The sequence below is a fragment of the Mesoplodon mirus genome (genome assembly GCF_964341445.2).
Source record: "Mesoplodon mirus genome assembly, chromosome: 9".
NCBI lineage: Eukaryota > Metazoa > Chordata > Mammalia > Artiodactyla > Ziphiidae > Mesoplodon > Mesoplodon mirus.
The window spans coordinates 92056998-92071578 of NC_138985.1; the positions used below are offsets into that span (position 1 = coordinate 92056998).

The 14581-nt window shown below is 59.7% G+C and overlaps 1 protein-coding gene across 17 annotated transcripts in view; it reads right to left on the reverse strand.

Moving 5' to 3' along the window:
* The window catches only part of KCP (kielin cysteine rich BMP regulator), a 31963-nt gene that overhangs the window by 8526 nt on the left and 8856 nt on the right, over positions 1 to 14581 (reverse strand). For 6 of the 17 annotated variants that reach the window (XR_014294980.1, XR_014294981.1, XR_014294982.1 and 3 more), the window contains 30 exons: positions 14426 to 14514; positions 12191 to 12284; positions 11980 to 12059; positions 11810 to 11903; positions 11376 to 11461; positions 11220 to 11301; positions 10822 to 10974; positions 10626 to 10732; positions 10455 to 10548; positions 9611 to 9784; positions 9396 to 9478; positions 9151 to 9244; positions 8841 to 9029; positions 8407 to 8577; positions 7640 to 7816; positions 6827 to 6912; positions 6480 to 6570; positions 6291 to 6373; positions 6115 to 6208; positions 4905 to 5078; positions 4599 to 4681; positions 3903 to 4023; positions 2887 to 2966; positions 2584 to 2683; positions 1988 to 2076; positions 1565 to 1667; positions 1321 to 1463; positions 892 to 1064; positions 699 to 810; positions 503 to 604 (listed from right to left, as the gene is read on the reverse strand). Coding sequence is in view for 4 of the 17 variants with exons in the window: in XM_082632443.1 (XP_082488569.1) it covers positions 503 to 604; positions 699 to 810; positions 892 to 1064; positions 1321 to 1463; positions 1565 to 1667; positions 1988 to 2076; positions 2584 to 2683; positions 2887 to 2966; positions 3903 to 4023; positions 4599 to 4681; positions 4905 to 5078; positions 6115 to 6208; positions 6291 to 6373; positions 6480 to 6570; positions 6827 to 6912; positions 7640 to 7816; positions 8407 to 8577; positions 8841 to 9029; positions 9151 to 9244; positions 9396 to 9478; positions 9611 to 9784; positions 10455 to 10548; positions 10626 to 10732; positions 10822 to 10974; positions 11220 to 11301; positions 11376 to 11461; positions 11810 to 11903; positions 11980 to 12059; positions 12191 to 12284; positions 14426 to 14514 (3401 nt within the window). In the remaining 13 variants the exon portion in view is untranslated. Of the gene's footprint in view, positions 1 to 502; positions 605 to 698; positions 811 to 891; positions 1065 to 1320; positions 1464 to 1564; positions 1668 to 1987; positions 2077 to 2583; positions 2684 to 2886; positions 2967 to 3902; positions 4110 to 4598; positions 4682 to 4904; positions 5079 to 6114; positions 6209 to 6290; positions 6374 to 6479; positions 6571 to 6826; positions 6913 to 7639; positions 7817 to 8406; positions 8578 to 8840; positions 9030 to 9150; positions 9245 to 9395; positions 9479 to 9610; positions 9785 to 10454; positions 10549 to 10625; positions 10733 to 10821; positions 10975 to 11219; positions 11302 to 11375; positions 11462 to 11809; positions 11904 to 11979; positions 12060 to 12190; positions 12285 to 14425; positions 14515 to 14581 lie in introns of those variants that run through there. The other 11 variants (XR_014294983.1, XR_014294984.1, XR_014294987.1 and 8 more) reach the window with 11 other exon arrangements.

Genomic DNA, 14581 nt, shown 5'->3' on the forward strand with positions numbered 1-14581 from the left:
TTCTCTCATGGGCATTCAGGCCTTACTGAGGACAAAGCATAATTAGAGTCTGTATCATAAGAGCAGACAAGCCTTATTTTATGAATTTACAAATGTGCTTGTTGCTGGAGGCCAGGGAGTGAACTACTCTTTCACATGGGAATTGGAAGAAATCTCTGAAACCACCCAGGAGATGGCAGTTGACATTGCCCACCCTCCCAACCCTTCCCCCATTTGACTGATGGGAAAGCTGAGGCCCAGAGAGGATCGGCTTAAGGTAATGGCCTAAGAGCCCCAGTGTGTGGGTGGCTGAGCCGAGATCGCAAACCAGGCTCAGAACTCCTTTCATCACACGTGGAGGTTCTAACCCGGATTCCTCTTCTCCCTTCAGAATCCAGCAGAACTCTCTCACCTCTGTGGCCTCATTTGGCATGGGAGGTAGCTGGTATCCCCACTCCCTCTACAGATACAGACACCTGAACAGGCCCGAGGATCCCCTGCACCCCACTCGCCCCAGCCGCACCTGGAGCCCCGGCTGGGCGTGTAGTATCACCGTGCGTCCCCGGAGCTCCACATACAGCAGAGGCTCCTGCAAGAAGGGCAAGGCGACGGGGCGCCCGTCCACCTGGAGGAGAAGGGAGGCGGGAGGAGGAGCGACGTCGGGACAGCGGAGAGGAAAGCGCGGGACCGACCTTCCCCGGGTCCTTGGCTCTACTCACCGTGACCGCCCCGCCCTGCAGCAGACGCACGGCCACGTCTCCCAGCAGCACGGCCACCTCGTGGGTCCAGGACACGCCGCTCCGGCCCCGGTCATCGTTGGTCACGTGCACGCTGCGGCGTGGGAGGCCCAGATGCAGTGGTCAGCAGGGACGGGTGTAAGGGGGCAGGGAGAAGGCAGAGGGAGTTGCGCACCTAAAGTCGCCTCCACGGCAGTCCTTGGCCAGCACGTAGCTGCAGCTGCCCTGGAAGTGCAGCAGGCGGCCGTCGAAGGTGCGGTAATGAGGGTCTCCGAAGGCCATGCAGGAAGCGGGCCGGGTCAGGCAGTGGGGGCAGCAGCTGCCGGGACTCAGGGCGGGGGCCTCGTCCTGGCCTCCGCCCCAGACACCGTCAGACACGCTGCGCTCCCTGCCGTGCCCCCACGCAGCGCCTCCCGGGGCACGGAGGATTGCCGGGGAGGCTCCAGGGCTCGTGGGGTTACTGCTGGCGGGGTCAGAGCGCCACCTCGTGGCTACTTCGGGAACTGCACGACCCGGGCAAGCCCAGCCTCTTCCTTCCCCGGGGCACCCAGGGGGGTGGTGCCAAGTGGCCACCCACCCCACCGCCTCAGACAGCGGCACTCACGGGCCCGCAGGAGAGCGGCGGGCAGCGCTGGCTCTGGCAGCTCACGGCGCCGGCTACGCAGGAGCAGCTGGTGCAGGCGTCCACGGCCCAGCGCTCCCCGGAGGCCACCTGCCGGCCCTGGTGCGCGCACGACTGGGCGGGGGCTGAGGGGACAGTAAGGGCGAGGGTCCGCTGCCCATCCCTCACACTGGGTCTCGCTCCCGCCTCCCCACTCCCCGACCCCCCCCATCTCCCTGGCCCGCACCTTGGCATCTCTCACAGCACCTGCCAGCCTCCCGCACCTTCGCCCAGCCGTGGGGGCAGGAGAGGGCCTGGCACTCTTCCAGGCGGCATTCCATGCGGCCCCGCTGAGGACAGATGCCATTGCTCTAGGGACTTCCGGCAGGGTCTGGAGTCCCTGGCCTCACACTCTTGGAGACCTTCTGGATCAGGGACTGGGGCGGGAGCCCCCTCTCTCTCTGCCCCTGCCCCACAAGAACAGCCACTTCATGTTCAAGTAGGGGATGAAATGCACCTTCAGCTACTTGCCCTCACACAGGGATGCCCAGAGTGGGTGCCTTTTTCTGATTACCTCGAAGACCCCATATTCTCTGGTCCAGTGACCGGAGGCTCCTCCCTTTATCCATCTCTCAGGTCCCCCACCCTCACCCTCCCACCCCCAGCTCACACGGCAGGTGCAAGTGATACAGGCGTCACTGGGGTCCTGCCAGCTCTCTCCATCTACCACTCTCCGGCCCTCAGCTTCCACCACACATTCTGAGGAGGAAGAAATGGGGATGGGAGAGCACTGTCATTCCGCCTGCATGAGCTCACCCTGAAGGCCAGGGCAAGGTGGTGCCCACCCCATCCAATTAGCACCCTGATGGTGTTGATTTCTTCAACCAGCACCATGGGGCCTACTAGATGGCAGACCCGGCACCACTGCTCAGGATGTCCAGAGTGTCCCGGAAGCCGCAAGAGCCAGAAGCTGGAACTTTCCTCTGGGCCGGCTGCCCGCTCAGCAGTGCGATGCCCTGCTAGTGGGCCTCGGGTCCTTGGGCCAAGCCTCAGGCCAGGCCTTGAGAATCCAGGCTTCATTCCCTGCCTCCCTCTACCTCATGGGTCCCTCCTCCACCCCAACAAACAGCCCTCCCTTTCTACAAAAGAACAAAGCCTGCATTCTGAGTGCACACCCCAGGTTGCCCACTTGGCCCATGGATGCCACCCCTCCTGTCTCCCTCCTGGCTCCGGCTCTGAGGATGCAGAACAAAATTGGGCATGAACCCTGGCACACGGGGCAGCAGCTCCCAGGGGGGGTATGGCGCTCCAACAGGGGACAGCTGGGCTCAGGACAGGCCCGGTGAGTGCAGAGCCAAGTCAGGTCCTGTGGAAGGGCACAGGAACACTACAGGTAGAGAACAGCAGGGAGGGGGCAGGGTCTAGGCAGAATGTGACATTCAGGACAAGTGGGCAAATGTCGGGGGTGAGTAGGAAGCCCAGAGCTGCTGCAGGAGAGGAGTCGCAGCCACAGCCCACAGAGGAGGAGGAAGAGGGGGCTTGAGGAGTCCCCAAGGCAGGAGGGCTCACCTGGCACTGGCAGGTGTAGCAGGGGTCTGGTGGGGCCAGCTTAGACCCCCGCAGGTGCTCCGTGCAGGGACTCAGCGGCTCTGTGAAGACAAGAATGCAGTATGGGAGATGCTGCCGGGATGGGGGTGGGGGACAAAGCCTAACTGACCCCTTATCCCCTTACTGCGTGTCCGGGCTTTTTGGGCCCAGGGCATACTTATGGCCCTAACACCTTGACTCCAGGAATGACAGATCCCTTTTCCTTTTGTTCCAGCAAAGAAAAGTTTGGACTTTTGAAAAAGAACTTTGCTAGGCTGCTAGCATGGAGGGCCTGAAAACGGACAAAGTGTGGCTTCCTCAGCCTGAGGTCACGAAGGACCACTGGGCTGCCTGCCCTGCTCACCCTCCCACTTATCGTCCGAAAGGAAGCACAATAAGCCAGGCACCCCAGGTTCCAATCCTGGCTCCAGCGCTCAGTGTCTGTGCCATTTTGGGCAAATTAATCAACTTCTCTGAACCTCAATTTCTTCATCTGTTAACAAAAGGAGTAATAACACCTCCTCACTGGGTAACTGTGAGAATTAAATGTGATGCTGTTTATTAAAAGCACCAAGTACAGCGCGTGGCATGTAGTAGGTGCTTAGTAAATATTGTGCTTTTCCTCTTTCCCTGCAGCAGCACATCCGAGCAAGTGTTGACAAGAACACCTCTCCCCACCTCTGTAGCTGGGCGACTCACTGCCCCTCTGGTCCTAATATCCCTGCCCTCAAGAAGCCAGCAGCCAGCACAGCTGCAGCCCTGCAGCGCCACCTGCTGGACAAGATGCACCAGGCTTCAGAGTCAAGGGGTCCTGCTAGCTTCCCGTTTCCCCTTAGGGTATTACAAGTCTCACCCTCCAGGGCACAGGTTTCCAGAACAATCCACTGGACTCAAGAAAGGGCTGGGGCTGGGACTGTGGAGGAGAGCTGGCTGGCCCTTCCAGTGTCACTCTGGGGGTGGCAGCCCTGCCCTCTTTATCCCCCAGTCCGGGGACTCACGGGCACAGGTGGGGCAGCACTGCTGGGGCCCAGGGGGCAGGAGCTGGCTGGCGGGACAGCCCACCAGGCTGGGACACTGCCACCGGTGACAGCGAAGGCTGGGAGTTCCCTCAGGCTGCAGCTGAATGAGCGAGCAGGGGGTGGGTCCCAGGCCATGGAAGCCGAGAGCCACCCTCTTTCCTCTGGACGCCAGGCTCCTCCATCTGCCTTGGGCAGGTCAGACGACAGTGTGCAGAGAGACTGAGCATCTCCTCACCCCATGCCCCAGTCCCCAGAGAGGACAGTGCCTGCTGCCTGCAGGCACTGGGGCCTGAACCTTCATGTGGCTCTTGACCCTTCTGCACTCCCATGCCATCCCCCTCCCCAATCCCACGCCTAATCTCCTGATCTATGATGTCATTCGCCTGCTCAAAACCCTTTCATTGGCTCACCCTTACCTTTCAAACAGAAGTTCCCCAATATGGCCCCCAACCAAGTCCCAGGCATCTCCCCGCAACCTTCTCCCCACACCACCCTACACTCCAGCCAGGAGGGCCTGCCCACTGCCCGCCCCCCCCAAGACTTGCTGGCCCTGCCGGCTCTTCACCCCAAGCCCCTGCCTCACTCCCTGGCCACAGGGACACACTCCTGACTCAGACCCCACAATGCCTGCTCCCCGCAGGGTCCAGGCTGCCCCTCGGTGTTGCGCTCCCCTACCTCACAGTTGCACACTTCACAGGGGTCTGCGCCAGGCTGGAAGCTCTCCCCGGGCTCATACTTCCGACCCTTATGCTCACAGGCTTGGCAGGGGTCGGGTGGGGGGTTAAGAGCAGAACAGAATCAGGGAGCTTTCAGGCTGGCAGCAATGCCAGGCCCCCCAGCCTCAGAGATTGGGGTGTGCATAAGAATGGGGGCCACTTCTGGAACGACGCATCTCTGCCGCCCAGCCCAGGGCAATGGCAGGGAGATGCTGATGGGGCACTGCCTCCCTGCCCACGCCCCCTGACCCCAGGCTCCCAGTACCAGAGCATCGAGGGCAGCAGTCACGGGGCCCCAGGTGAGGCTGGGCACAGGAGGTGACACACTGGATGCGGGCACAGGTGATGACACCCTCATGACACACGCAGGAGGAACAGGGGCTGTCGGGGGGCTCCCAGCTACTGCCTTCAGGGTGTTCCTCCCCATGAACCAGGCAGCCTGTGTTCGAGGTGGGCAGGGATGAGCTCTGAGTCTGGGTTCTGCATGTCTGCCCCTAACCCAGCCCCTCACCCTGGGTGCTCAGTAGGGTATGTGGGTACCAGGAGGGGTTTCTGCAGGGATATGGTGGGAAAGTGGCCTGGGACAGAACTCCTGCCTGTGATGGAGGGGAAAGACACTGGGTCGGGGTCAGAACACCTGGATTCTAATCCCATTCCTTGTCTGCTTGCTTGCTAGACCCAGTGCCAGGCAGCAGGCACTGTCTGTTATAGCCCAGCGCCAGCAACAGTACCTGGCCTGCAGCAAGTGTGTAATAAATGCATGTGGGATGAATGAGAGGCTCCATCAGTAACCATGTGCCCAAGGTAACTCAATCTCTACAAGTCTCAGTCTCCCCATCTGTTAAATGGGGATTTCATCTCAGGGCAAGGAGACGCTGACAGTTCCTATACCATGCTGGGCAGTGTATGGGGCGAGGGCCCACACAGGCTAAAAAAAGGCCCCTACTCTAGAACCAGATGGCCTAGATGCAAATCTTGACTCTGCCATCTACTGGCCAAGTGACCACAGGTAAGTTATGTTACCTCAGTTTTCTCATCTGTAAAATGGGAAAAGTTAATAATACTACCCACTTGATGAGATCGTTGTGTGCATCAAATGAGGTATGTGTAAAGCGCTTAGCACGTGGTATACGCTCAATAAATGTTAATTATCTGGCACATGGTATATGCTCAATAAATGTTAATTATCATTATTATCATTATGAATGGGGCATGGTTAGGAATGGGCAGCTTCTAGGAGATTCTAATAAGCACCTAGAAGGGGAGACGGTCTGGATAGGCCAGGGGCAGGGATAGGTAGGAAGAGCTGAAGGTGAATGTGGTGAGAGCTCAAGGGCTGAGGTGTGGGAGGGACAGACGGGTGGACAGGGAGGTGGGAAGTCTGGAGGAGAGCTGAGGGGAGGGAGGTGGGGCCGATGGAGGGACACAGGACCTAGGGGCGGAAACAAGGCAGCAGCCCCACTGGCCAGGCATACCTCTGCAGCGAGGGCAGCAGCTCCCCGGCTTTGTGACCTGGAGTGGGCAGGGCAGAGGTGGGCACTGCAGCCGCTCACAGCTGACCTGGCCAGCCTGCAGGAGATACATGGTCAGTGACTTGCTCCACAGGCCAGCTGACCCCGCCCCTGTCCCCTCTGCCACCTCCCTACCACACCTGACAGCGACATCGCTCACAGCTGCCTGTGGGCCCCTCAAACTCCTCCCCGTCCTGGTGCTCCCGGCCCTGAGAGAGGCAGCCTGTGGGTGACATGTGTCCTGGGTGGGGGCTGTGCTACCAGTCCAGCGTCAGGCCTGGCAGAGAGGGAGGGGGAGGCGTGGGGGGTGGCGGGGCATGTGTGCTCACTGTGGCAAACAGGGCAGAAGCAAGGCCCTGGGGAGGGATGGGGGCACAGAGCTGGAGCACACGGCTTCTTCTGGCAGCGCATGGAGCCTTCCTGGGGGAGAGAGGTCATGCTGCCACTTCCCATGTCATCACACCCTCAAACCAGGCCACACATGGCCTCATGGGGGTGTGCCCCTACTGACCTGCCAGGCCCAGACCCCCTCCCTCAGCCCAGGAGGCCTGAGCCCAATCCTGTCCTGATGGATGTCACAGGCAGTGTGTACCCTGGGAGGAGGAGATGACCTCTTTCTGGCCAGAGAGGAGGATCAAGGGATGAAGGGCTCCAAGCCCCTAAAGGACCGCCTCACCTGGCAGGTGCAGATGGAGCAGGTGGGGTCGAGCGGGTCAGGAAGGGTCTCTCCGGGGGCAGCAGTGACCCCATGATAGAGGCATCCTGGCAGAGGGGGGAATACAAGGCAGAGCCGCAATCAGTGGGTCCCTCTGCTGACACACGCACACACACCAACACAGACACACACACAGAGACACACACAGACACACACACACACACACACACAGCCGGGCCTGGGGTCCTCTACCAAAGCTTAGCTAAGAGTCAGAAAGAGAGATGAGTGGCTGGGAAGGTGAGGGGCGGGAGGAAAGACTTCAGCCAGACCACGGTGGTGAGACTTGCATGCGTGAAGCACGGAGGGGGGAATGAGGGTGGGATCACAGAGCACGGGCCCTTGTGAGAGGAAGATGAGAGGGACGGGTACACTGGAAATGAAGGCGAGAGGTGGGCTGGGCTCAGGAGGGTGGCTTCTTTAGAAGCCACGGGGGAAGGAAGTTGCCCAAATGTGGTTGGGTGACTCAAGGGCAGTGGAAGCCACTGAATGGCTTTGAGTCTGGTGATGTGATATTTTAGGAAGGCAGGGAGACAGCTGAAGAGCAGGAATGTCTGGCAGCACAGGGCTGGTTATGTGGTGCCCCTCACAGTTGGTGTGAGGTGATAGCAGGGACGGAGAGGAGGGCACGAGTATGGGGTGAGGAACCCCAGGAAAACCCAGGCTGTGGGCTTGCTGCGTGGCTGTCTCGGGGGAGGGGTGACAGTGACCAGACCAGGGGACTCGCAGCCGAAGGGAGGCCGGGAGTCGAGAGGGGCAGTGGGAGGGCAGGTCTACCCTGGCAGGTCGGGCAGCAGTGCCCAGACGGGGTGAGCGGGTGGCTGCAGCCCAGAGGCTCACAAGGCCGGCGGCTGCAGGTCACGAAGCCTCCAAGACAGGTACACAGATTGCAGGGCTCTCGGGGATCCGGAAACTCCTGGTTGCTCAGGTAGGACTCCTGTAGGTACTCACAGCCTTGGAGAGAGGACAGGGAGGGCGGGCGGAGGGGCAGAAATCAGGGAGAGGAGACCAGTCATCCAGCTCTGAGCTTGGGTCTGGCCTGAGCCCAAGGCCTCAAAGACCTGGTGGGGAGGGAAGAGGGCTCAGTCTTGGCCGGTGGGTAAAGGGGTCTGGGAGGTGGCAGTTGGATTGGCCAAAGGGCAAACTTTCTCCCCTTCAGCCTGTAAAGAAGCTCTCTGTCCAGGGCCTTCCCTGTGGTCCAGTGGTCAAGAATCGATCTTGCAATGCAGGGGACGCCAGTTGGATCTCTGGTCGGGGAACTAAGATCCCACATGCTGTGGGGCAACTAAGCCCTCGCGCCTGCAACTACTGAGCCGGTGCGCCACGATGCGCCGCAACTAAGACCCAACGCAGCCAATAAATAAATAAATATTACAAACAAACAAACAAAACTCCCTGTCCAATCTATAGGGAAAACCCACACAGAATTTGGTCCAGGGCTTTTGTCTTATGATAATAAATATTTTTGACCCACTCTAGGGCGGTAAAGATGACTTTGACCCCACCCTCCTGTGCCCCCACGCGTACAGTTCCCATCCCCTCACCATCACAGGTAGGGCAGCAGTCCCCCCTGGCAGGGAAGGGGCACTGTGCTGGGGCACAGGCCCTGGGCTCGCAGCTGACGCTGCCCTCCCAGCAGAGGCAGTCGTGGCACCGGGCAGTGGGCGAAGGGAAGCGCTCGCCGCTGGTGAACTCCTTCCCCTGGTACAGGCAGCCTGGGGGGCAGGCGAGGGGCTGGGGGGCCGTGGAGGCGGCGCACCAGGCGCACTACCTCCCGGACCCTGAGGGCTGGGTGGGCACCGTTCTGGCACTTTCTTGGTGAGAACCCCGCCCCCAAGGGGCGGGCCAGGAGGAAGGGGGAGAAGGGGAGGCGCCCCGCCTGGAGGTAAAGAGGGACTCCGAGTAAGAGGGGGACCGAGCAGGTGAGGCTCCGGGGTGGAGCTGGAAGGAGTGCGGGCAGGTGCAGCCGGGGCGTTACCGTCACACGAGGGGCAGCAGGGCCCCTGTCGCGGGTGGGCGCAGGGCGCCGGTGGGCAGGGCAGCCGCTGGCAGGACACGGAGCCGTCGAGGCAGAGGCAGTGGCGGCAGGGGTCGTCGGGCTGAGAGAAGTGCTCCTGGTGGCGGACGGGGACCCCGCCCCCGGGCCGAGGGCAGCCAGAGGCGGGTACTGCAGCCAGAGAGCAACCGTCAGCGAGGAGGGGCTGGGGGTGGGTGGGGGTGGGGTGGGGGGCGTGGGGAGGAGGCTGAGGGGGTCCCTCCGGAGAAGCGGCGAGGGGTGCGGCTCCTACCCGGGCACTGCGGGCAGCACTCTCCTGGCAACAGGAGCGGCTCTGGACAGGGCAAGGGCGGGCAGCGGCGGGCCGGGCACTGCACGTGGCCGCTCTGCGGATGGACGAGGCCAGGCCAAGTCAGTGGTAGAAGGTGGAGGAGACCCCGCCCCTTCTCACCCTCACCTTGGCGGATCTCTCCTGGTCTCCCCAAGTACCCCCCCCACCCCACCCACTCTTCCTTCCCATCCAGGTGGCAGACTCACCAGACAGCGACACAGGCGGCAGGGGTCGGAGGGGTGGGGGAAGTCTGCTCCGTTGGGGTACTCTTTCCCAGCAAAGGCACAGCCTGGGGGAGGGGGAAGCTATGGGCCTGGGAGAGGCCCCCCTTCCCCCAGGGCATGCTGCCCTCCCAGCCCTAAAGGCCTATAGATGGGGCCAAGCCATCCCGAGGGACCACCCCCCATCCCGTCCACCTCACCATTGCAGTTTTTCTGGCAACAGGGACCAGGCAGCGGGTGGGCACAGGAGGCCCTGGGGCAGGCCCGAGGTTGGCAGTGGGCATGGCCTTCCCGGCACTGGCATTCCTGACAGGGGTCTCGGGGGTGGGAGAAGCTCTCGCCATCCATAAACACTTGCTTCTCCAAGATGCAGTCTGGGCAGTGGGGCGGGGGGGCAGGAGTGGGGACAAAGACTGACAGTGCAAGGAGCAGGCTGACAGTCCCTCTACCCTTGAGTCCAGAGCCACTGCAGAAGTGCCACTTGGAAGCTGTCCCCATGGAGGGAGAGGAGGAGGGGGAGGGGCTGTGTATGCGGACAAGGATATCTCTCTGAGCACACACTTGTGCATGTGTGTGTGTGTGTGTGTTTAGTTCCTTTACCTGCAGGCAGCTGTGTGTGCCTCTGAGGGTGAAGAGATGAAGGGCTCATGCATGTGCCTGCCTGTGTTTGTGATACGCGCCCTGCACACTCTCCGTGTGGGCGGGGATCAGGGCACACAGCATCCCAGCTCCCAGTCTCTTGCGCAGGAAACCTGAACATTTGTTGCATGAACAGGTAGATATATGAATAGATGTGCGTGGTGGGGGTATTGGAAGAGGAAGTGTAGGAAAGGAGGGAAGGGTGGTGTCGTAACATGAAGGCACAAACGAATGTCTACTCTTCTCTCCCACCCGTACCCTGTGAGGTCCAGAGGGTCCCAAGCTGTGTCAGACTGAAAACAATTCGGAAGGCCATGGCTTTCTAAGGCATCCGTTGGGCCCACGGGGCCATGGAGTGGCAGGGTCAAGGGTTCACCAAGGCAGACAGGTACAGTAAGCACGTACCTGGGCACCTGGGGCAGCACTGGCCGGGTCCACTCTGGGGCCTGGCACAGGTTGTGGGAGGGCAGTTGACCAAGGAGCATGTCACGGTCCCATCCTGGGAGCAGGTGAGAAGGCAATGGGGGTGGGCCCCGGGAGGGGCTCAGCAGGGCAGCAGCCAGCCTGGGGACGTACCTCGCAGTGGCAGGTGTGGCAAGGGCTGTCTGCATCTGTGAAGTTCTGCCCGTTGGCGTACACTTGGCCGTGGTAGGTGCAGCTCTCACAGCTGGGGCAGCAGGCACCTGGGTAGAGCAGGGTGATCACAGCCCAGCCGATCAGGGTGGGCCGGGCAAGGCAGGGGAAGAAAGCTAGATTGGGGCGGGGCACTCACCGGGGGGCTTGGTGGGGTGCTGGCAGGGGGCTGGGGAGCAGAGAAAAGCCCTGCACACGGGCACCCCAGCTTGACAGGAACAGGTTGTGCAGGGCTGACCATCAGGCTCCCACTGGGCCCCCTCAGCAAACTCCTCTCCACCAAGCACGCAGGCTACAGCGAGGGGTGGGGTGGGGGCTGTCACCATGGCAACCTGGTCACATCCACCCATCCCTGTCCTTCCCAGACCATAGGACCCTTCCCAAGACCCTGGCTTTGCCATCCCCACAGCAGCCTCTGAACACACTCTGGAATGGCTGGTGGACTTAGGAATGCCTCCCCTTACGGTGAAGGCACACTCCTCCATCTCTAGCTGCTGGAAGCAGCACCCTTTCGTCATTGCCCCCCAACACACACACCTGGGCAGAGCTGGGCACCAGAGTCAGACAGGGTGCAGGGGGCGCCCGGGCACTCCTGCTCCTCACAGGAGACCTCGCCGGCCTAGGAGGGAGGCTGGGTGAGTGGCCCTCAAGGGACAAGACAGATCCGGGGCGTGAGACAGCGGCACCGCCTACCTGGCAAGAGCAGCGGACACAGCGGCCGCTCTCTTGGAGTCTGAAGGTCTCCTGGCTCTGATACTGGTGTCCCTGGTACTCACAGCCTGGCTAGGATGACAGAGGGACTGGGGACAGGGCTGGAGGCTGATGGGGAAGCCTCAGAGCACCTGAGGCATCCACCCCCCACCCTGACAAGGACAGCCACCCCTGTCCTCCAGGAGGCCCTGCCAGCCTCCCCCAGCCCACACGTGCCCAGGGTGCCATGAGGCGAGGTGAGAACTCATCCCTCACCCGTGGTGACAGAGCGTAGCTTAAGAAAGGACTTCCCCTGTACTTTAGCTCAAGGGGGCTTCGTGTTAGTCCACCGGAAGCAACCACCCCACGCAGAGACCCAGAGCCTCTCTCGGGGCAGTGCCCACCCCTCCCCCTGGTGACTTGAGCCCCCCACTCACTGTCACAGACTGGGCAGCACTTCCCAGAGATCCTGCCTGGATGTCTGCAGGGCGTCGGTGGGCAGGGCAGAGGCTCACAGTGGACACTCCCGTTCTGCCAAAAGGACCTGGTCAGCATGTGAGAGGCAGGCCCAGAAGCCAGGCCCTCCCTGCCGGGCAGACACACTCACAGCACAACGGCAGTGGGAGCAGGGGTCCCCAGAGCCCACGGGCTCCCCGCTGCGGTACTCTCGCCCATTTAGGAAACAGCCTGTTGGGAAGAGGGTACCTTAGACCCTCCTCAGGGCCCCATGCCATTCAGTGTCCTGGCTTTCATGGGAGGCTCGAGCTGGGCCATCCATCAGCTTTCCGAGCCCCTCCAGGATCCACCCGCTGACTCACCATCGCACACAGGGCAGCAGGTGCCCGGGAGGGGCCGGGCAGGGTATGGGCACAGGCTGGCACATTCTCGCTGGTGGCACTGGATGTGGCCCTCCTGGTAGGGGGCAGAGTAGGCAAAGGAATGGGCCATCAGAGCTCATCCAAGTGGCAGAAACAGCATTCGAATCCCAGCTATCCACTTACTAGATATTGCTATGAGTAAATTGTGTCCCCCTCAAACTCTTATGTTACAGTCCTAACCCCCTCAGAATGTGACCTTATCTGGAAATAGAGTCGTAGCAGATGTAATCACTTAAGTTGGGATGAGGTCAGATTGGAGTGGGGTGGCCCCTGATCCATTGACTGGTGTCCTTATATACAGGGCATATTTGGACACAGACACACACTCACACAGGGAGAGAAGCATGTGAAGATGAAGACTGAAGCCACGGGATGCCAAGGATCACCAGCCAACTGCCAGAGCTGGAGAGGGGCCTGGAACAGATTCTCCCTGACAGCCCTCAGAGGGAACTGACCCTGCCGACACCTCAGTCTTGGACTTCTGCCTCCAGAACCATGAGATAATAGGTTTCTGTTGTTTAAGCCACTCCGTTTGTGGTACTTTGTTACAGCAGCCCAAGAAACTAATGTAGGTGTATAACCTAGCATGCCACTTAAGTTCTCTGTGCCTCAGTTTACTCATCTAAAAAAAAAGACAATAATAGACCTGCCCTCATAGCCTTGTTATGGGGATAAGATAAGTGTGCGGTATGGCATCCACTTCTGGAAGCTGACAGTTAACAGATACTAGCTGCTGCTACTCCCCATGGTCTTTCCCAGACAGACCCCATCCCTGGAGTTCACACCTATACCTGGGCTCACTACCTTAGCCCCATAAGTGTCTGGGCTGCCAGTGACTCTCCTCACAGGTGGGGGTGGGGCGGTGGGGTGTCAGTGTGAACAGGGAGGGGAAGCACATGGTTGCCAAGGGGTTGGGTGCCCCATGGCCTTCACAATAGAGTCCTTAGTCCTTGGCAAGCTGTCAGGAAGCTTTGTGACTGGCTTCAGCCCCCATGAACCACAGCCCTCCTTGGTGTGCACCCTGCTTGGACATTAGGTCTCCGTGTGCCCCCCTTCCTCCCCCAGGCTTTGCCCTGACTCTTCCCTTATGCCTGGTGTCTTAGCCCATTCAGGCCACTGTAATAAAAAATCCCATAGTCTGGGTGGCTTATAAACAACAAAAATTTAGTTCTCACAGTTTTGGAGGCTGGGGAGTCCAAAATCAAGGTGCTAGGAGTTTCAGTGTCTGGTGAGAGTCTCCTTCCTGGTTCATAGATGGCTGTCTAATTGCTTGTGTCTGCACATGGTGGAAGGGACGAGAGAGCTCTCTGGGGTCTTTTTTATACAGGCACTAATCCCATTCATGAGGGTTCCACCCTCATGACCTAATCACCTCCCAAAGGCCCCACCTCCTAATACCATCACTTTGGGGGTTAGAATTTCAACATATGAATTTGGGGCGGGACACAAACATTCAGTCTATAGCACCATTTCTCCCTGCTCAAATTCTACTCACCTGTTAAGACCTAAGTAAACATCCCCCCCATGAAGATATTCTAGATCTGTTCTGCCCAATAGAAACATAACACAAACCACATATGTCATTTTAAATTCTCTAGTTGTCAGATTTCAAAAAGTAAAAAGAAACAGATGGACCTAAATTTTAATATTATGTTCCACTCAAACCAAAATATCCAAAAAATTATTTCAACATGTAATCAACATGAAGTGTTAATGAGATATTTTACATTCCTTTCTTTCATACTAAGTCTTTGAAATCCAATGTATATTCTACATTTAGAGCGCATCTCAAACCGGACTGCCACATTTCAAGGGCTCAGTGTCCACATGTAGCGGCTCCTGATCAGACAGCAGAGTTCTAGATGCCTCAGGTCAGTTGTGTTTCTCCCTCCCTGGAGCTTGTGCTGCCTGCTGCCTGTCCCAGCCTCACTCCTCCTGTAACCTGAAGCTCCTCGAGTTTGGTTCACAGACATCCTGCTCACCTACTGTGCTCAGAACTGGACATACTGAGGGCGCGACCCCTTCCCACCCTCATGGTGTTCAGGGTTAGGTCTCCTCCATCTCTGTCCCCTCACAGTGCCTTTTGGGATGTGTTCAGTGGAATGAAGGAATGAATCTGGTGGGCCTGGGGTCGCGGAGGGGTGGGGGCAGCCCAGGAGCAGCACTGGGACTCACCAGGCACTGGCAGATCCGGCAGGGGTCCCCAGGTGTGGTCCACTCTTGGCCATGCTCCCAGTGAGAACCACCTTCTGTGCAGCCTTGGGCTGAGGGGGCGATGGGCAGAGAGGAGGCCTGGTGGGAGCTTCAGCCAGAACACCCTCTTTCACATGC